The sequence below is a fragment of the Muscardinus avellanarius genome (genome assembly GCF_963383645.1).
Source record: "Muscardinus avellanarius genome assembly, chromosome: 4".
NCBI classification, from domain to species: Eukaryota; Metazoa; Chordata; class Mammalia; order Rodentia; family Gliridae; genus Muscardinus; species Muscardinus avellanarius.
Window position 1 is genome coordinate 48,228,043 of NC_137789.1, and position 23,476 is coordinate 48,251,518.

A 23,476-nucleotide genomic window follows, 5' to 3' on the forward strand; every position below is an offset into this window, starting at 1 on the left:
GAGAACCACTAAACATTCCATTTAATTGAGATGCCTTCTTCCCAAGGTACCCTGTATGACTCTACATCTTTTTGTTACAATAATGTAATCACTGTCTCCTGTCTAAAAGCCTTGATTTTTTTTTTAAAAAGTGATCTTATTAAGCATCTAGAATGTGCTACAATTGTTAAGCACATGCTGTGGTAAGCACTTTCTACGCATCACCTTGTGTATCCCTCATCACAGCACTGTGAGATGGGCCTATTACTATTGCCATTTGATAGATGAGGATGCTGAGCCTCAAGGAGGAAATTAAGATGACAAAGGTAGCAAGTGTTGGAGCTGGTCATTAAGGATAAATTGTCAGATTCCAATCACCTTATTGTTCCACTTTTCCTAGGAACATGTGAGGTTTTCAAGGGCCAGGGTCCTGTATTCCCAGCTGCTGGCCAAGAACCTGACACATAACAGGAAAAAAAATAAGGAGTTTGAGAAGATAAATTAGAGCTCTTCAACATAAAATTCAGTTGAGTGCCAGGCGTGGTGGCACATGCTTGTAATCCCCGCACTTGGGAGGCAGAGACAGGAGGATGGTGCAGGTTAGAAGCCAGTCTCGTTGACTTAAGTGACCCTGTTTCCAAATTAAAAAAAAATTATATATATATAAAATAGGTATAGCCCAGAGGTAGAAGGGTTTCCAGGAACCCCAGTACCACCAAAAAAAAAAAAAAAAAAAATTCAGTTGAAGTAAATGAGGAGTAACTGGACTGAAAAGCAGAGGAAATATGGTCCAGTATGTCTTATGAAGAACAAGGAGTCACACATATGTGCGTCCTCCCCCAGAGTTCCTATTTGAAATCGTTGACAACTTGACAGCATTATTTGACTTCTCTGTGCTTGGGATTTCTCAACAGGGTCCTGGGTTGTTTTGGATATTAATTGAGGTACTTCAAGAGATGTGTTTAGTACACCATCAGAGACACACTCAGCCAAGTGCTGCCTGTGGATATTTTTATTAGGCTGCAATTTCTGAAAGAGAGACTTGAAATGAGACTAGTTCATCAGATTTTGCAATGGAATCTATCAAAGCAGAAATGAGCATGACAACTTGCTCAAGGTGTTCAGAACATGGCCAGTGGAAAGCAGGGGATTTTAGAAACGTTTGCCAAGTAATATGACATATTGTAATCATTAAATGTCTCTTGACTACAACAATCCATCCCAGATGATAATGTGAACATTTTAGACAGGTTACATATGTGATCATCATGACATACTTACTCCCACTTTGAAGGGTAGCAAACATTCCCACCCTCATTTTCCTGCTGACACTCTCTCTTGTCTTGGTATTAAATTCTAACTAGTTTTGACTTTTAAATGGTTCCTAACCCATTATTTTTATGCTCTCATTGGCTTTATGGTTAATTATTGTTGCAGGTGTGTTTGAAACTTTGACCTTAGGCCTCATAGGTAGAATCTCTGCTGGATTTTTCTCTGTAATACATTTGATGAAATACATTAATAAACTAAATAAAAGGAACAGAGAATCTGGTATTCAAATCTAGGTCTTCTGATCCATCAGTCATTTAATAGAAATAAAACATGTACTAGGCTAAGCTATGTATAAGCTCTTTCCACATATGGTAAATGAAACCAAAAAGGTCCTTGAATTCTTTGAATTTAGATTCAATGGTAGAGACAAAAAATTTGAAATTTTTCTAAGTACCATGAAGACTTCCTAGTATAAATACAGACTTAACATAGACAAAAGCATCCCATAGCATAGCATTGAAAGTATTAAGAGACTGAACAATTGAACTGACTGTCTCTTAATCATACTGAAGTCTTATAGGCGTAAGAGTTTTATGACAGAACTCAATATAAATGTAACTGGGTTAAGGATTCTTTTTCTGACTTAATATTCTTTCTTTTTAATTTTTTTCTTAAATACAAATGAAAGTGCCTAGTACAAATATGATATTTTTCATGACTGGATTAAGGAGATAATTAGCCTTTGCTTTGGGCTCCCAAATTTCAAGAAAGTATTTTCAAACCTGTTGCCAAACTGGATTATGGTGATGGTATAAATTTCTTAGAAATGATTTATATGAGAAATTAGTCCACATTCTTTCAAAATTATTTTAGTATTATTCCTTTGTGATGAGTGAAAGTGCATTTATAAAGAAGTAGGTTATTATATGTAACATTTAAAAGTACTTGCTTGTCTCAAAAAGTCTGTCAAAGGACATTGTAAAATAAATTTTAGATCTGTACCACAACAATATCTGACTAAGATCCCTCACTCATTACTTTCTCTTGGGATCTGAATAGCCTGCTAGACAGGGCTCCTGGGTAAATACCTGATATTTGGTGCCATGAATTCCACTGAGTTCCCTGATTTTCTTCTACAGAATCATAAATGACCTTCTTGAAGAGCGTTTGTAAAAGGTGTGCTCTAATTACTAAAATTAAACAGTGAAGTACAGAAAATCTCTCTAGGCAAAGCATGAATTACTATACACAAAATGACCTAAATATTCTCTGTACCATCATCTAACCATCAGTGGTTACTCTTGATTAAGGCTCTTTTCTTGGTATGAAGTACCAATATTTATTTATTTACTTATATATTTATATATTTATATTTTAAAATCAGAACCCATTCTATTTGTTCTGAAAGATGATACAATGCCTATGGGGAAGCCATTTTCTTGATTTTTTTGTTAATATCAAGTTTGTTCTACACAAGAGAAACTTTGAAAAGCAAAAAATAAGTGATAAAGCCAAAGGAACAAAATATTAAAAATTAGTGACTTGGTGGTAAAGGGAATATAAATGTTCACTGCATTATTCAATCATATTTTGTACTATTAAATTTTTCAGAATAAAAAGTTGGTGGAAGTGAAAATAGTTATCCTTCCTGGACTTGATTATAAATAGCACACATAGTCATTTCATGAAAGAAATTTCCACAATTAACAGTTTTGATAAAGATACTATGACTAATGAAGTATAATTAGGAATGATTTCATTTAGTGATTAGAAATGTTAATCTATGAAACAACAACTAATAAAGCTAGTGACATTACATTATCATCATCACAAGTTCCCTCAGTGTCCCAGGGAAGTGACAGCTGTGAGTGTCCTAATCCTGGCTTCAGGAATACTCAGGAACATGTATACTGTTTGTAGGAGTTTTGTTCTGCTCCCAGAAGACTAAAGTGAAAGCCTTTTACCATATGACTTCCAAGAAGGAGCCTGATGAAGAGAATATGCTACAATGTGCTATAAAGATGCTTTACTTGGGATTCACTCAGGTTTCAAGGTGGAGGACATATGAAAGTATGTCTTTGTTATTTGTCTATATACCGCAGTGGGTTTACCCCTCCACCAAACCCCCTCCTTTTCTTTTTTTACTATTATTCACATCTCAAATTCACTACAATTTATCAATTCATATATTTGGCCAATGATTTTGACTTTGCATAGCCACCAAGTAGAACTTGCTCACCATGTCACAACCTACTGTCCTGTAGAGCTGAAACAGCCCCAAACAGGTGAGGCAGAGATTTCTAGCCCCAAGTACACTTGCAAATCAACTGGAAAATTTTATAAGTTTTATAAAATTTTCACAGATCCTGATTTAGTAGGTACGGAATAGGATATCTATATTTTTCAAAGCTCCATGGGTAAATTTAGTGAGTTACTAGAGATAAGATCCACTGAGACAGAGGTAAGCAGACCCAACTGAGATTCTTTATTGGAACAAAGACTACCCTCAATCACTAGAACTTCGGGGTATACAAATGGACCCTGTGGAGGTAGAAATAGTATTATAGGCCACATATCTAACTCTCTTCCAAAACTGTTCCTGCCCCCACACACACTCAAACTCATATAACTCAAATCCTACCTTCTCCAGCATGCCTAACGGACTAGATTAGTACTCTGTGACTTCATATTCCTCATCCTCTCTGATTTCAGGAATTTCATGTTTGCCATATACAAACAAAACTTCTGTATTTCTTCCAACAATCTTGCTTCTCAGTTAGCCCTAAATCGGTTAAACACACACACACACACACACACACACACACACACACACACCCCTATATCCATGTAGCACTTCATGACAGAAAATAGGAGTCTTACTTTCTCCTCCAAAAGATATTTCAATGTCATCCATTTCTCTCTACCATCACTGCCACCATCATCTCTCACTTGGTCTAGTACAATGGCCTCTAGCCCAATCTCTTCACTTCCTTGTGCCCTTCTAGTTCATCCTCAACTCAGAAGTTACCTTCTGAAAATATCAATCAGGATATGTCACTTTTTTACTCATAATCCTTCAGTTGTATCTCATCACATGTTAAATTGAAGCCATATTCCTTAATAAAGACTGCATGAAACAATGGGAACTATTTGTTATGGGTTGGACTGTACGCGCTCCCTCCCACCACCGATTCACTTGATGAAATCCTTACTTCTAGTATCTCAGAAGATGATCTTATTTGGAGATAGGGCCTTTGCAAAGGTGATCAAGTTAAAATGAGGTTATTAGCTGGGTGTGGTGGTGCATGCTTATAATCCCCACTCTTGGGAGGCTAAGACAGGAGGATCGGACAGGTTCAAAGCCACCCTCAGCTACTTAGTGAGTCTCTCAGCAACTTAGTGAGATTCTGTTTCCAAATAAAATATAAAATAGGTCTAGAAGTATACCCCAGAGGTAAAAGAGCCTCTGGGTTCCACGCCCAGTACCACTAAAAAAAAAAATAAATGGGGTTACTAGTATGGGTCCTGATCCAATATGACTGATGTCATTACAAGGAGGGAAAGTTTGGACAGAGACACACATAGAAAGAAGACAACATAAAGAAACATAGAAAAGAGATTGTGAAGGAAGAGAGGAAAAGAGGCCCGGAACAAATTATTCCTTACAATCTTCAGAAGGAACCAGTCCTACTGATAATTTGAGATTGGATTTGAAGCCTCCCAAACTACAGGACAATATATTTCTACTGTCTGTTCAGTATGTGGGTACTCTTATATCAACCTCAACAAACTAATACACTATTATTTTATGTCATAATATTGATCACAATTTAAAATTACACTGTTCATTTGTTTAATGTTTGCCTCTTTCAGCAGATGGTAGTCTTCAGAATGTCAGAAACTGCATTTGTTTTTATTCATTTATTTAATATCATCACAAATTGTTGCAGTAAGCCATCCCAATAGAGGTCAAGTTTACACCAAGAAGAGAAAGGTAATTATGATGTCAAGAACTAATGTTACATGGTCTAGAGCAGATATAGGCAAATACTAGTCCATAGGCCAAACCTGACCCATATTCTGTTATCATGACATAGTTGACCTAAAAATGGTTTTCACATTTGTAAATGGTTGAGGGACAAAAGAAACATTTTTCATGGCATGGAAATATTATATAAAATTTATAGTTTAAGGTTCATAAATAAAATTTTATTGGAACATAGCCACACTAATCTACATATTGTCTATAGATGCCCTCATGTTACAAAGGAAAATTAGACAGTAGTGACAAAGACTACAATGCTCAAAATCTTCATTATCTGTCCATTTATAGAAAAAGACGTTTGCTGACTACTGGACTAGAGCATGCTTTATGAGCTTTGTAAACTTCCCAAGGTATATAACTTCTGGGTTACATAATACTGAAAGGCCACATCTAGTATTCTATAACATCATTATGATATAAACTAACCAGTACATTCAATGTTTATTACCCAACCTCCATAACAAACTACTGAATAATTCTTTTCAATTTTTCAACTTGATAGAATGTGTTCTGCTAAATGAGTTTAAATGTAAATGGAATAGGCACGATGATCATTACAGACACTTATTCAAATTTGCCCATCTAAAATTAAAACTACAGTATCATAGAAGTCATTTCATAAATACAAATCTAGTTAATACAGGTTGACTTAGATAAGGACAATAAATAGTAGTTTATACTCATATCTACACAAAAAGCCTCATTTACCTTTGATGGAGGAACAAACTGAACACATTCCAACCATATAGTGAAAAAGAATTTTCCACATATTGAACATTTTTTTCCCTGAGAAATTATGTTCTTGGCTTCTGGATACAATTCTATGGTCTGCATTATAAAAGAATTATTTTCTGCTAGCTCATTCATGATAAATCTTGATGTTATTTCCTAAATTGAAAAAAAAAGAATATGGTTCCTAAAATTATTTTCAAACTGCTATATCACATTGATTCACATTTTACTATTTTAAACTTTTCTCTTATCCCATAGTTTCTACTAAACTAAGATTCTGTCAAGCACAGGGACACAATTCTGTATAATCCCAGTACTGGAAAAACGAAAACAGAAGAATTGCAGGTTTGCGGCCAGCCTCAGAAATTTAGTGAGGCCCTCAGCCCCTGGCATTCAATTCCCAGTACCACACACATGCAATCAAAAATAAATAAGTAATAAACCAGTCATGGTGGCACACACTTGTAATCCCAGCATTCAGGAGGCAGAGACCAGAGGATCAGGGTTCATAGACAGCTTCAGCTACTTAGAGAGGCCCTTTGCAACTCAGTGAGACCTTGTTTCCAAAAATTAAAAAAAAAAGACTAAATGATAGGGCTGGGCATGTAGCTCGGAGATAGTATGCCCTGGGTTGCATTCCCAGTACCACAAATACATACATACATACATACATACATACATACATACATACAATAAAACTAAGCTACTGCAGTTAATATTAACTAATTAGGTTGTAAATAACTAGCACTGTAAACAAGTTTCATCAATACAAGAAAAGTCATTTCCATTGAAATGTGTTCATATCTCTTGCATGTAGCAGTCAAAGTCACAATAAATTTCCACTTGTTCTGTAAAATTAGATATGGTTTAGGTTCAAATTTGGTACATTTCATTATAATAATCAAGGACTATACAAACATTCAAATTGAACTCAGACATATTCACCAAGGTCTAAATCTTCACTATAACTGTGACTTACAAACCAGTAAAATTTTTGTCACCTGGGACCACATCAGGAATGGGGAATCTGAGATGTACCTAGTTCTACTGAATCAAAATATCAACAAGATCCTCAAGTAATTAATATTTACGTGTGTTAAAGTTTGAGAAGGTCCCATCTAAATTTTTAGCTTCACTGAGTATCTGAGTAACACTACCTTGTTGAAGAGCAGTAGTTATGAACATAATGTCTGAATTTGATCTCTGCTAGACTTAGCTACATAGGTGTTTAAGATAAATTATTGATTTTGTTCAATAATAATTCTAAATGTTAAACAATAAAAAAGTTAGTAGGAAATGGAAGTTGCCTTTCCTTAGGACCATAAATAACACCATCATATTAAAAGTAAAAATATTATATAATACATAAAATTAAATCCTCACTGACTAAGCAAACAAACAAACAACAACAACAACAACAAATAAACAATATTTTGCCTTACTCCCTAAATGCCTCCCCTTGTTTTTCCCAACAGTATGGAAGTCCTGTATGAATAGTACACAAACACCACTTGAAATTTTAATAGTGTATGGGGATAGTTTATGTGGGACTTTTTTTCCCAGTAGAATTGAGAAGCTGACATCAGACTCTGATAGGAATCTTTGAGAATATATATGTACATATATAATCTTTCATTCATTAACCCCAGTTAAAATCTTTATAATTTTTTAAAATAACAGCAAAATTCTATAAATTGACCTGGCCTTTTTCCCTGTTATCTTATCCTTTCCAGTTAACAAGATTCTGGGAAAGCTGCCTTTCTACAGCAAACAACCCTGAGAGCATGCGTTCCTGATACGTCTGATCCTTCAACAGCACAACCTCCTACCCGCTTAAGCTCATTCTCCTGCATGGTTACATGACTGAGGTCAATTGAAAGAAGAATGAATCTGAAGGCACCAATATTATATGATTCCTAAGTCAGATGTTGAGTGTCACCCTTTGTTCTAACTACTTAAGCAGAACATAGCTTGAGATTCTAAATGAAATACTCATTTTAGAGATATGTTTTACCTACATGAATTTAGTGGCCAAGTCTCAGTATAAAGCTGTAAAAATTCATACACAAGAATTAACAACACACACACACACACACACACACACACACACACACACACACACACTAAAAGATTCTGTAAGATGCATGGGACCTATAAGTAGGTTCATATAGATTTTTTTTTCCATTTATGATTTCTGGACCCAAACATGTTTGTTGCACTCAGTATTTCTCTTGACAACTGTTACATCAGCCATTTTTTATATTCTTCTAGTTTCTGCCAATGTGTTACTTTGGAAGAAGAATGCATACTATTAAAATATAATTTTACTACTTGGAAATGTGAGTATATAAAAGTAAGATACTATTTACTTGACCAATAGTATCATTTAGAACACCTCTTAGAGATACATTCAGTGCCTTTAAAAATAACATACAATTTAATGATGGCTTAATTCCAGTGTTATTTAAAACTCAAGAAATTTTTTATGAACAAATAAATTGCTTACTTTGCCTAACTTATATGCTATTGTGTTAGAATATTTGTAAGCTAACCATGTGTGTAGGTCAGAGATTACCCCTATTTCTAATCCATTATAAAATTAGTTTCATCTGTATTTTTCTATTATTTCCTTATATGTGATTACTTCACTGAGTTGTGCAATTAGATATCTATAAATTATATTTATATAAGCATAAATTTTTAAATGTAGAAAGAAATACAAATACTTAAAAGAAATGATAGACTGTGAAACAACTGAACAAACAACTGTTCCTGTGTGAATGAGAGGCACTGACATAGCATCAAGAGTAAGGATTCAGTGTCACAGTCAGATAGATACAGAGGTTTTTTATTTTTTATTTTTTATTTTTTAATTTTATTTTATTTTATTTTTTAGGTACTGGGGATGGGACCCAGGGACATTCTGTCTCCGAGCTACGCTTTCAACCCTATTTTTTTATTCTTTAATTTGAAACAGGGTCTCATTGAGTTGCAAAGGGTTTCACTAAGTACCTGAGGCTGTCCTTGAACCCCGATCCTCCTGTCTCAGCCTCCCGAATACTGGGATTACAAGCATGTACCACCACGCCTGACTTGATATAGAAGTTTAAACCCTGGCTCCAGGGTGATTTGGCTGTGCAACTCTATTTGGACAAGTACTTAACTTTAATGATCTTAGATACCTTATCTATAAAGTAAAGGTTTCCCCAATGCTCTGACATCTACTAATGCATTATATTTAAGCTAATATTTTGTTATAGCCTAGTTATGACCATTAAAATTTAGGTAGGAAGTTTTGAGGTAAAAAGTATTTTAAAAAATCTTTACCAAGGTATAGGTTATTTTAAAGCCCTATAATTCTTTGATACCCAAAGGAGTTCAATCAATAACACTAAACAAAAATCTGACAGAAATTATAGTTACTTTATGCACAAATAATCAATTTAAATGACATTTCTAGCCGGGTGTGGTGGTGCACGCTTGTAATCCCCGTACTTGGGAGGTGGAGACAGGAGGATCATTCTGGTTCAAAGCCACCCTCGCTAGCTTAAGAGACCCTATTTCCAAATAAAAATATAAAAATAGGTCTGGGAGTATAGCCCGGAGGTAGAAGGGTTTCCAGGAACCCCTGTACCACCAAAAACAAAAATTAAAAATTAAAAAATGACATTTCTAAGAATAAATTTTAGAGATACTTGTTGTTTCGAACATATATCAGAGAGAGAAAGACGAGAGAGAGAGAGAGAGAGAGAGAGAGAGAGAGAGAGAGAGAGAGAGATTAACTCCTGTGTTCTAATACCTTACAATTTTGAAAATAAGAAGAGGAAATATTCTCTGTCACCTTGAATGTTGGCAATATGATTGACCTTACAGGCTCTCTGAAAAAGTGTTACCATGTTGGATTAACTGCTCATCCAGCCTCCTCCACAAAACAGAGTTTCCTCCAACCCAGGACTGGCCACCTTCCCCATTTCCCTTGCCTCTCTTACTCCTAAGGCAATATTGCAGTGGAAGGTCTGAAGCCTAACTCCTTAAGTTGCTATCACTGACCCAACACTGTCTCTGTGACCTTGAACAAGTTATTTAACTTCTCTGGATCTTAGTTTCTCCATATATAAAAAGGGACAGTAATGATCCCTATCTTTCTGGAGTTATTACAGAACTATACTAGTTCATTTCTGGCAAATGCTGAAAACATTTCCTTGACCACAGGAGCACAGGAGGCTTAAAACAAGTGTTGGCTATTATTATTATTATTATTATTATTATTATTATTATTATACTTTGTAAAGAAGAAAAATACGTTATAAGGGATTAAAAATTAAATATTACAGTTTTTTAAATGATTTAAAATTAAATTTTAATTTATTTTTGTGTGTGGTACAGAAGATGGGACCCAGGGCCATTCTATCTCTAAGCTACACCCCTAGCCCTATTTTTTATTCTTTATTTTGAAACAGGGTCTCATTGAGTTGCAAAGGGCCTCACTAAGTAGCTGAGGCTGTTCACGAACCATGATCCTCCTGTCTCAGCTTCCCAAATTCTGGGATCACAAGCATGCGCCACCACACTCAGCTAGAATTAGATTTTAAATAAAGGTTTGTTTTCCATGCAAAAGTAGGGGATAAGTGTTTGTGGAAATGTTCTCTGAAAGGGAATTTGAAAAAGCTAATCTGTAAAACAAGTCAGTTCTTTGGCCCAGCCATTTATTGATAGGAACAATGTGGACATGTGCTAAAAATTTACTGAGTATGGTCATTAAAGCCTATTTAAAAAGGATGAAAAAGGCAAACAAATTATTAACAATTTAGACACAGGGATCTAGTTACAAATATTTTAATAGATAACCATGTGTCCCTCAAAAAGTATCTTCATCATTTTTTTGGGGGGGTTGGAAAGAAATTTATATTTTGAGTATAAAAAACAGGTCTCCAAATAGTGTGTAGAGTTTTAATTCATCTTTAATTTAAAATATATTCTGAGGCCTGACATGGTGGCGCATGCTTGTAATCCCCGTGCTTGGGAGGCTGAGACAGGGAGTCTGAGACAGGAGAATCACACAGGTTGGAAACCAGCCTCAGCTACTTAGTGAGGCTCACAGCAACTTAGTGAGACCCTTTCCATATAAATATAAAATAGTTCTGGGAGTATAGCCCAGAGGTAGAAAGTCTCTGGGTCCCCCCCCCCTGTACCACCAAAATAAATAAACAAAATATATTCTGTATGCATTAAGAGAAGAATGGTTATGTCTTTGCATACTAGATTTCTAAGTTGTTTTTTTTTTTTTCAGTACTGAGGATTGAACCCAGGGGCTTTCAAACTACACCCCCATCTCTATTTTTTACTCTTTACTTTTTTTTTTTTTTGGTGGTACTGGGGATGGAACCCTTCTACCTCCGGACTACACTCCCAGACCTATTTTATATTTTTATTTGAAAACAGGGTCTCTTAAGCCAGCTAACCTGCACTATCCACCTGTCTCCGCCTCCCAAGCACGGGGATTACAAGCGTGTGCCACCACGCCCGGCTACTCTTGTACTTTTGAAACAGGATTTCACTAAGTTGTGGAGGGCCTCACTAAATACTTGAGGCTTGCCAAGATCCTCCTGTCTCAGCCTTTCAAGGGCTGGGATTACAAGTATGAACCACCACACCCAGCTTGATTTCTAAGTAATTTTTCTCAACTTCTGATTTTTTTATGAATCAAAATGTCAATCTACTTTTTAAATTTTTTCCTTATTCATCTATATTTTCTAGTTTTTGATAATAAACATGTATTACTTATACAATAAGAGGGGGAAATATTTTGAAAACAAATCAAACCATTAAACAAGATCATTTGTTTCCTATAGCCAGAAAATATGAACCCTATATGATTCCTGAAATACAGGCTTGGTACAATCTTGTATTCTCAGCCATAGAATCAAATGGAACCAAGAAGTTCAAAGTCACGGCAAAGCATCATACTCCAATGGGAGGACCTGTAATCTTTAACTTCTCAGTTATGAATTCAGTGCTCTAATATGCTGTTCTATTCCTTATTTTAGCATCATCAACTTTTTAACTAAAGTGAACATGAGTTCTAGATTATATTCATTCACTAGGGAGGAAGAAAAATAAAAATGAGATGGAAGAGTCAAAGACCCCACTAAGAACAAATAAAATTTATCTTTGGATATTATTGAAAAAATAATTAGAAGGCTAAAGTGAAAATTAAGTCCTCTCTTTTCTGTTCATCCAACAAAATATTTTCATTTGTCTATGGTTAGTCACTCTGGAAATCAGACAGAATTATTTTGGATTTTGTAAGCAAGTCAAAAAAATACGTACAGAATCCACACTGCCAGTGGACTAAGGCTACATTAATTCCTTCCTGGCTTGGTCAGAATGTTAAAAAAAATAAAATCTTTAAAATTTAAACTATGGCTTTACTTTGAAGACGTATACAAATTAGCTAAATCTTCACCTGTAGACTCCAGATTTCCTCCTGTGGCACAGCAATAATAGGCTTCTGCACCAAGAGTGGGTTTCCCTCACAGTAGAATTCCTTCAGCTGCAGGTCCTTAAACTTTAAAGAATGAGAACTTTATTGTACAAAAACACAAAGACTTCACCTCCAAAGGTACATCTTCAATAAAATTAATTAACTTAAGATTTATATTCCACATTGGTATTTTAAATTAGGACACACTCTAGTTTGTTAAAAGCATAAGATTTTTTTTAGACAACTGATTTGCTATATTTATTTATTTATTCATTCATTTATTTTGTTCTGTGGGTTAAACCTAGGGGAATTCCACCTCCAAACTACACCCCTAGCCCTATTTTATATTTTTACTTTGAAACGTCTCAACCAAGTTGCTGAGACTGGCCAACAACCTGCAATCCTCCTATCTCAGCCTCCCAAGTACTTAAATTACAAGCAGGCACCACCATGCCCAGCGTACATTTTTTTTTTTTTCCTGCAGGTCTGGGGATGGAACCCAGGGGCATTCAACCTCTGAGCTACAGCCCCTGCCCTATTGTTGTTGTTGTTGTTGTTTTGGTGGTACTGGGGGTGGAACCCAGAGGCTTTCTACCTCTGGGCTATACTCCAATACCTTTTTATATTTTATTTGGAAACAGGGACTCACTAAGTTGCTGAAAGCCTCACTAAGTAGCTGAGGCTGGCTTCGAACCCATGCAATCCTCTTGTCTCAGCTTCCCAAGTGCAGGAATTACAAGTGTGCACCACCACGCCCGGCTTTATTCTTTATTTTGAAACCGGGTCTCATTGAGTTGCAGAGAGCCTCACTAAGTAACTGAGGCTGTCCACGAACCGTGATCCTCCGGTGTCAGCCTCCAGAATGCTGGGATTACAAGCATGCGCCACCATGCCCAGCCCCAGCAGACTTTTAATAATGGCATAAATGATCATGACTTTAAAGGCCATGGGTCATATACCCCATACTGAACTCTGTAAAAAGTCATTTAGGGGGCACTAGTTGGAAAACCAAGCATGATGAAAAATATTCTTAAATATAGCATACTCTGAATCTTCAAGATTGCCTTATCATCATTTTAGGTTCAATGAGTAAGATAAGAGAAACATATGTACAACAAAAGTTTTCATTATAACCTGGTATGCACAATGAAAATAAAAACAGGAGGAGGCTGGGAGTATAGATCATTGGTAGAGCACTTGCCTAGCATGTGCAAGGCCCTGGGTTCAAGTCCCTGAACTGTAAACAACATCAAAATGATAATAGAAGGAAATGTACAGCTTACAAAAATGTTACTCTTCTATGAAGAAAATTTAAACTTTACTGGAATCTATCACTTCAGTAGAAAAATCAGAAATTTCTTTTTATTAATATTATGCCTTGTTCCAAAGAACCTATGTGACTTTAAAGGCTAAACTTAGAAAGTTACTTTTATGAGTCCAAATCTTAGATATAAAGACAATAAGAACTCATCCTCAGTGCTATGCTAATAAACCAGTTTTCTGAAACAAGGGAATTAGGCCCTGATTAGTGTATGTGTTGATTCCATGGAGTAAATCTTCCTATCAGAGCTGATTCAAGTCACTGAACATGGAGTTGGAAAGTATTGTGCAAAATCACCTCCTGTGAGCCAGGATGAGCTAGCTCTGTCACATCTCAGCATCTCAAAAACCTTATGGGAGAATTAGGTTTCCCTGATTTCACCCCAGGATTTGAGAGACAGCGAAAACTCAGAAATTTAAAAGAAATTTATCTGAGACATCTTCTCAAACTATCATGTTATTAGTTTCAAAACTTAACTTTTTTAATTTAATTTTTTATTTTTTTTATAAATGGAACATATTGAGAGTGGTGTACATTTACATTGTGCTTCATGCCCTTACTCCTCCCTTTCCCTCCCCCCCCAATAGAGAGTGCCCAGGTTAATCATGTTATAGTTATACTATTACACATATTCGTATGTAGCTCCTCCATTGAACAACCTCAACTTTCTTCCTCTCCTATCCTTCCGTTCAAGCTTTGCTGAGATTTCTCCTCCATCATCTGGAATCCCTCTGGTATTACCCCTACTCCCTAGCTTGAACATATTAGAGAAAACATATGTCCCTTCTCTTTCTGTGCTTGGCTAATCTCACTTAACATAATGTTCTCTAGTTCCTTCCATCTTCTTGCAAATGCTATTATTTTATTTTTCTTTATAGCTGAATAGAATTCCATTGTGTGTATTTCCCATAATTTTTCAATCCACTCATCTGTTGATGGAGATCTAGGTTGGTTCCATATTTTGGCTATTACAAACTGTGCTGCTATGAATAGGTATGCATATATTAACGTAGTTCTCTGATTTAAACCCCTTTGGAAAGATACCATGGACAGTTTTTAGAATATAGTACAGAGCTCAGGCCAACATTGGTATCAGTTTATCTTGACTTTCTAACTCTCTTAACTCAGTTTCCTATATAATCTCACCCAAGGAAACAACAACCAAAATATTTAAATCCAATGGCAAGCGGGACGTGGTGGCGCACGCTTGTAATCCCTGCGCTTGGGAAGTGGAGACAGGAGGATCGCGGTGGTTCAAAGCCAGCCTTGCTGGCCTAAGAGACCCTGTTTCCAAATAAAAAATATAAAATAGGTCTGGGAGTGTAGCCTGGAGGTAGAAGGGTTTCCATGAACCCCAGTACCACCAAAAATAAATAAATAAATAAATAAATAAAATGGCAGCCATAAATCAGTGTCAATTGTACTGAAATTAAGAGGGGCACTTCTTGTGCACAATGTATTATATAACCACCATTATTTCCTTCCGGCCTTAATTAGTATCTTTCCATAATCAGGACCTAAATTTACAGTCCCTTTTAAAAAGTCATTAAAAAAATTAACATCTCAGTATATATATATATATATATATATATATATATATATATATCATTAGCATATGTAAACCTTCTTTTGAATTCACAGTTCAAGGGACACACATTTCTCTTCAAAGTCATGTTTCTCTTCAGGTCCTGTCACTATTTTTCCGTCAGCATAGTAAGGAGTTCTCCAGCTTGCTAACCTTATACATATATCAGAGAGATGTTACCTTTATGGAAAAAAAATTAAATAGTATGCATCTTGCCTCAGGTAAATTTCAATAACCTAAAGTTAAAAGATCTCTTGATGTCCATTCTGAGTATTTTCCAGAGCAACTCCTTTCATATCCTTTTTCTTTGTACACTACTGAGTTTCCTGTCAGGATAGCTTTGTATGAGAAAATAAATTAATTATCACAGTCACTCATGCAGTAAAATAAGGCACTTTTCCCCCTGATTAAAAAAATATATTGCTAATTTTTTAGTCTTGGTGCAAGCCTATTTAAACAACCAGAATTGAATTTAGTCTCAATTGAGACAATTGTGTATGCATGTATGTGCAGACCCATACTCCCTGGGTCTGCAGACATTTTGGTTACCACAACTGGGGTATTTCTGTGTGCTGAAAATGGGGTGCTACTGGCATCTAGTTGGAAAAACCCAGGGATTTTGCTAAAAAATAAAAACCTATAGTATATGGCATAGCTGCTGTCAATTAAAAATGATCAAAACCAAAAACTAAAGTTGAAGTTGAGAGATCTGGTTTAAACTTATCCTATATGGAGAAGGTATGGAGAGATGAAGGAGTTAACTGAGTGTTTTTTTTTTTAAGAAGAAGGATTGAAAATGGAGAAATCAAGTGATAATATAGAAAGATTAATGTAGGAGAGGAAAAGGAATAATTAAAAGGGAAATGAAGGCCGGGCATGGTGGCGCATGCTTGTAATCCCCGCCTTTGTGAGGCGGAGACAGGAGGATCACACAGGTTCAAAGTCAGCCGTGCTGGCTTAAGAGACCCTGTTTCCAAACAAAACTATAAAAAAAAAAAAATAGGTCTGGGAGTGTAGCCCGGAGGTAGAAGGGCTTCCAGGAACCCCAGTACCACCAAAAAAAAAAAAAAGGGAAATGATTTGATAAACAATGCAAAGTGATCTTTGAACATTAACTTCCCTTACCTATATTCTTTGTAACCCTAGGAAAGGAACTGAAAAGTCCCATGGGTAAGTCTGAAGGTGTGGCTTTGGATGGCTGCGAGTCAGACATGATCTCTTCAATTTTGTCTTTGATATAGAAAACCTGTCAGTTGAGTTTTGAGGCAGAGAACCAACATGGGAAAAGGCAGAAAGAAAGTAGTGAAGGTCTGGAACATTCTACAGGTTTTAGGAGAGGAACTTAGGGATATCCAAATACATACATATATACATAATTCCTGAGGGACCCATTACATTAAGGGACACATTAGTAGCAGCCCCTGACTATATAATTGTGCACTGCCATTTGGCATTCCAGACAAATGTTAAGAATTTGCAGAAAGGGTATGTCAGAAAGTAGGGGAAAGAACATATTGTGTGTAATCAAAGATAAGAGGTAGGACTGGTCTTTAATGGTCTAGCCTGAATAGAGAAAGAAAAGTACAAAACTCTATTAGACTAGAAATAAACATAGAAGGACATGAAATCTCAAGGAACTAAATGAAAATATATAGGTATAAAGTAACAATAGAGGTTGAACATAGGAGAAAACAGTGGTCAGATCACCATACAAGACTTTAATTCTTCAAATTTAGATACAGTGAAGATGATATCAATATCTAGATAGGATTATGAATATGGCTTGTGGAAGTGAAGGTTCATTAAAACCAAGAATTCAGGGAGCTTTGAAACTAAGATGTTTTGTATCAATCATATTCCTGTGTAATTGTCTCAAATCTACAATTATGTGTTGGACATTGGTATCTGAAAGTCCCATAAGCACATGAAATTCCAATATTCCAAAACTTAACTCACATTTGACCCACATTTTGCTTTTACCTTTTCCTCGTCATCCAAAGCAAATTTATTGCTTCATCCTGTTAACTGAAACTTCCTAAAATTTCTGGAATTTAGACCTTCCATCTACCTATCTCCTCACCCTCTCTGCACAGTCTCATTCTACTCTCTGCCCCAGATAGTCCCCACCTCAGCCTCGATCAAGGACTTCATGTTAAGTGAATGATTGCAAAAGTACCCTGGCCTCATGCAAACATTTTGTCCCTAAGTAGGTCTTTTTAAGCAAAAATATGATCAAAATATAACAAAGCGCTGGACGTGGTGGCGCACGCTTGTAATCCCCATGCTTGGGAGGCGGAGACAGGAAGATCGCGCAGGTTCGAAGCCAGCCGCGCTGGCGTAAGAGACCCTGTTTCCAAATAAAAATATAAAATAGGTCTGGGAGTGTAACCCAGAGGTAGAAGGGCTTCCAGGAACCCCAGTACCACCAAAAAAAAATATATATATATATGTGTGTGTGTGTGTGTGTGTGTGTGTGTGTGTCTATCAAAGCTAAAACATCTCATGGCTCTTGTTTGTTCATAGGATAAATTCCTAACACCTAGCATCAAACCTGGCTCTCCTTGGCCAACTTCCCTGACAAGTAATTGACATATTTATAAACCTCACAGGCCTGTGTCTTATTGCACTTTTGACTCATGCTGTACCCTATTAACTCATTCCAAACATGAATTCTCTAAGATAATCTATTACCCCTCTAAGTTACTCCAGCCTTTATCAAATGTTTCCTTGTCTCTTCACTGAGCCTTGTATATAAACTAACCACAACTAATGTAATAATAGATGGAAAACTCATTGTTGAAAAGTCTATCTTCATATGGCAGGCTTTGAAGATTTTAAGATGTATGTCTTAAATAACTATATAATGTTGGTACCAAGTCTCAATAATTAATAAATAAATGAATGTTTTTTTAAAGCTCCTATGACAATTAGCTCTCCCTAGATAATCAAGATCTTCATAAGCCTTCTTTAGACTTCATGAAGTGATATAACTGTCCTTCCAAGCCCTATGTCTCAGGAATGATATATGCATATAGCAAGTCCTTCTGTTGCTTCCCACTAACCTAGTCACAGAGAAGGCCATAAAGGAAAAACTTCACAAAAATTAATTTTAATGTAAACAAGAGAAAAGGAGGTTGAGATTTCACATGACTCAAAAATGGAATTGGTAAGTTACATCAAATTACCACACACTCTTCAGACTATCTCAAAACTCATAGGTTACACTTTTGTGAGAATTTGTATTCCTAAATAGATTGAAGGTTAAGTTTTGAGGAGGATATATTTCAAATGCAGGAACTATAACATCCAGAAATTAGATTTAATTAATAATCCCAAAAAAGCATAAGAATAAGATTTGTGGCCAATTTGAAATTAAATATATCGAATAATATACTTGATATCTAATCAGAGTTGTGAAATGATGACATCACTTGAATACAAGAAAGCCAAAACATCTGTATTGGGAATCCCTCTCCCACACACCCTGCATGAGTAGGATAGAAAATAGGCAGAAAATAAGTTAGAGTCATTATCCTTCAATATGTGCCAGATTCAATTCCCAAGAGAAAATCCTCGGGGAGTTGGAAAGAGGAGACTAAGAGCCAAGCCAGGAAGAAAGATGATAACTGGACTCCTAGGCTTTGAACACACACACACACACACACACACACACACACACACTTTTCTCATTCTGACTGCAAGACACAGCTGAAGACTCTCAAGTTCAGGCCCTTCCCTGCCTTCAACATCCTGAGACTTGAAGCTGAAGAGAGTTTCTCCAGCATCTACTTCAAAACTCTAGACATCGTCAGCATAGAAAGAACAGATCTGGATGGGTGTTACAATTAGATACAGAATGGCCCCTTGAAGAGCTCATAAATTGGTATTTGAGATCATTGAGGCATAAGAGAGAGTTGTCATCCCAAAAGTGAATAAATCCACTGTGATAGATTTTCCTGGGTGGTACCTGGTAGGCTGGTAGGGTGTGGCAGGAGGTGGGTCCCTGGAGGTGCAGCCTTGGATATTATATATGGATCCTCCTCCTGCTTTTCTCTCTCTCTCTCTCTCTCTCTCTCTCTCTCTCTCTCTCTCTCTCTCTCTCTCTTCTCTCTCCCTCCCTCCCTCCCTCCCTCTCTCCCTCCCTGTCCCTCTCTCCCTCTCCTCCCCCTTTCCCTCTTTTTCCCTCTTTCTCCCTCGCCTTCTCTCTACCTCTCCCTCTCTCTCCCTCTCCTTCTCTCCCCACCCTCTCCTCTCTCTCTATCTCCCTCTTCCTCTCTTCCCTCTCCTTCCTCTCTCTCGCTCTCTCCCCACCTCTCTTTCTCTCTCTCTTCTGGCCTTTGTGATGCAGAGTTCAAGCCCTATGTTCTTCCTCTGCCTTCTGCTGCCTTGCTCTTTAGTTCCAAAGTTCCCCGCCTCACATGGATTGAAACCAAAACCATAAGAAAATAAATCCTCTTTCCTCTAAGGTATGTGGTCATATATTTATATGATAGCTGCAAGAATGTTGATGGAGACAAGGGGCTTATGTGCATCATCTCACAGTCCTCAGCCTCTATCTACTTTAGACAGACTTCTGCCCTGGAATGGCCTGAAGAGGCCTCTGTTTTCCACTCTGCTGTGTGCTCCTCTCCCAACAGTGAGATGTCTTTACAAGTCAAATCACATCACTCTCTGTTCAAAACCATTCAGTGTTTTCTCATCTCACTCAAAATGACATGCAAATTCCTCACCCTGGCTTTCAGATCACTGTTAGTATTTGGGCCCTACACTCTCTTCGACCTCATTTTCTAGCTCCTACTCTTTTACTTTTCTCCACTAAGGAAAGATTGGCTTTCTTCCAAAACATTCTCTAACTTGAGGTCTTTGCATTTCCCTCTTCTTGGAACATTTGTCCATACCTTTAAAGCCAGAATAGAGTGGAAGCAGTTCTTTAGTGTTTTTCAAGGGCAAGTGTTTATGACCCTAAAACTCTATAATCAAAAAATGGCTTCAATCCTCTGTAAAAACAAAAAAAAGAGCATCTTATATGTTTACAATTTTTTTTTGGTACTAAGAATTGAACCAGGATATTCTATCTCTAAGTTACATTCCCATCCCTTCATTTTTTTTTTTTGTATTTAAAACAGGGTCTTGCTAAAGTACTAAGGCTCCCTAGAATCTGCAGTCTTCCTGTCTCAGTATCCGAAGTATTAGGATTAGAGGCATACATCACCAGCCCTGACTAATATATATATATATATATATATATATATATATATATAATGTATATATGTATATAGTATTATATATGTGTGTGTGTATATATTATTGTATATATATAGTATATATATATTATTGTATATATAGTATATATATTGTGTATATATATTATTGGTGCATTGTAGTCAGACATAACAATGAAATACATAATTTGTGAGGATATACAAGCACACATCATCCAATCAACCTTTATCCTATTCCCATCCCATTCCCTCCCCCCTCCCTCGATCCCATGCTTGATTTGATATATTAAACAAGGAAAAATAATCGAGACACACAGAAGCTTAAGGAGAGTAACAAACTACATGAAATAAAGGTATTCGTTGTTTTTGTCTGTCCAAACTCAAAGAATAAAAACTAGAACATCCACTGCCCCATTACAAACAAGATTAAAGAAATCTTTTTGGAAATTGATTGAAAATGGCATTAAAAAGCCTGAGACATCTTTATTCTTTTACTGGGTAATTCTCCCAAGAATTTCTCAAAAAGGAATATCTGAAATGAGAACAAATATCTATGCATAACATATATCTCTCAGAATTCTTTAACTTATGAAGGCCTTTTTCCTATAGTAACAACTGTATTGTGAACTATGTTATACAGTCTGAATCTCCTAGCCCTATGCCTTTTCACTCTGTATGATTTGAAAATCTAATCCTGGGTGATTTCTGTCTCCAGCTTTCCCTGCCATTGCACCTACCTGAACAAGTGCAATTTGTACACTGAGTCTTTTGGACAGATGGGTTCCAGTATGAATTTCAGTATGGTTATTGATGATTCTTAGGCAACCAACATGCTCTTCAAGCAGCATTTCTTTGCTGACTCACAATTCATTACCCATCCAAGAAACAGTTTTCTCCATAGTCTAGTACATCCTCTTTTCACTATATCTTCTTTATCCAGGGCAATTTTATCCATATCCATGACTACCTCTCTGGCAATGACTCTGATTCCATACCTTATAGTTGTGTGCTCAAAATACTCAGAGTCCCTAAACATCCAACAAACCCATCAGGCCCAAGATGAAATTCATGTATGATCTGCCTTCCTAGTTTGGTCTTTTTCTAGTGTTTTCTATCTCAGCCCATAGAAAGCTTACTAACTCATCACAATTTCCAAACTTACCTCCAAGATATCTATTAAGCCTATTCATGTCTGTCTACATCTACTAATCCAAATAAATTCTTATTGGGATATAGCAAAAATCCACCAAAATTCCACCCATATGCCATCTGACATCCATCTAGCCCAGAGCCTCCCAAACTTACTAGGCTTACTGCCCCTTTTTAGAAAAAAATTACTTAGCACTCCCTTGTGCACTTTCATGGCCCCCTTAATTTTATTTAACACCCCCAATTGCACTAGTGCTACTACCACCCCATGTCCCAGGAGTGTTATCTCCCATTTTGTGAATCTAGGATAGCATATCACCCATATTTCAGAAAGAAAAATCTTTACAAAACACAAATATAACTATGTTACACCACACACACCTAAAACTCTTCGATATCTCTATGGTCCTTAAAATAAAGATCAAAATCCTTACCTAGCAATGCTTTGTCACAGTCCCTTTCTACCCAGGCTCAGAGTTCCAATATCCTGACTTCCTTTCAGTCTCTGAATATCCACTTTCCTCCCACCTTAGGTCCTGGCCTTTCCACACATGCACCCTATCTTGAAAGTGATTCTGTCTTTCGCCTAATTGATTATCACTCATTCTTCAGATCTCAGTCTTTGCCACCTCCTCAACTTGTTTAGCCAAGCCCCTTTCTGTCTATCATAGACCCGCCAGGTCCCTTTCTTTAGTTTACTGGTTTTAGTTTGTAATTGTACACTAATGATGTCACTTACTAAATTAATATCTATTTCCCTACCAAACTATAACTCAGAGCAAGTAGAGACCCTTACTGGTTTCCTTGCCATAATATCTTCAATTCCTTGTGCAGGGCTTTGCATATATTTTAAAATGTATGGGCTTAGAATGGGATTTGAGAGTCAAATTGTCTTGTTTGAATTCCAGCTCCACACTTAGCTGGAATTAGCTGTGAGGACTTGAGCCAAAATACCAGACTTCTTTAAGTAAAACAATAACTATTAGTTATTCATATAGTCCATGTGATTATTAAATGATATAAGCTACACAAAGACTTAGAACAAGTCCTGTGAGAGTAAAAAAGTATTAGTTATTATTACCATAGCAGGTCGTCAACCAATAGCTTTAATCTTTAAAAATTTAAACACATATTACTTATTTGACATTTTGCATTATAAATTTAGTAAACATTTAAATATTAAACCTCTTTAAAATATATTTAAAATTGAACATTTAATAAATTTAATGATGCTTACAAAAATCTTTAATGAGCTAGATATGAATGCACACACTTGTAACCCTAGTATTTGGGAGGCTGCTAGGAGGATCTCAAGTTCAAGACAGCCTTAGCAACTTAGTGAGACTCTGTTTCAACATAAAAATTAAAAAGACTGGTGATGCACCCGAGAGGTAGAATGCCCCTGTGTTCAATTCTTGGTACCAAAAAAGAAAGATATTTAATGGCAACAAATATTCAGTAATGCAGCCTGTGTGCAAAATTACTTTAAAAGATATCTTTTTAAAGCTATCTGATAAGTATTAAAGAAATATAGAAATGTGTTAAAAATTAATAATTATCACTAAAGTAATTTTATGTGCTTTTATATTTTATTAAGTTTTCTGAGTTTTTCTACAAAAATAAAACATTTTAATTACCGAAATAAATACTGGAAGAAATTTTCTTTATTTAAGTATTAAGGATGTAG

General features: G+C 36.2%; 1 protein-coding gene across 1 annotated transcript in view; it reads right to left on the bottom strand.

Annotated features, from left to right (window-relative positions):
* The window catches only part of LRRC69 (leucine rich repeat containing 69), a gene marked incomplete at both ends in the record, with an annotated part of 90,451 nt that overhangs the window by 12,690 nt on the left and 54,285 nt on the right, over nucleotides 1-23,476 (bottom strand). The window contains 2 exons of the mRNA XM_080694634.1: nucleotides 6,005-6,184; nucleotides 12,495-12,596. Of these exons, the coding sequence (XP_080550760.1) occupies nucleotides 6,005-6,184; nucleotides 12,495-12,596 (282 nt within the window). The remainder of the gene's footprint in view (nucleotides 1-6,004; nucleotides 6,185-12,494; nucleotides 12,597-23,476) is intronic.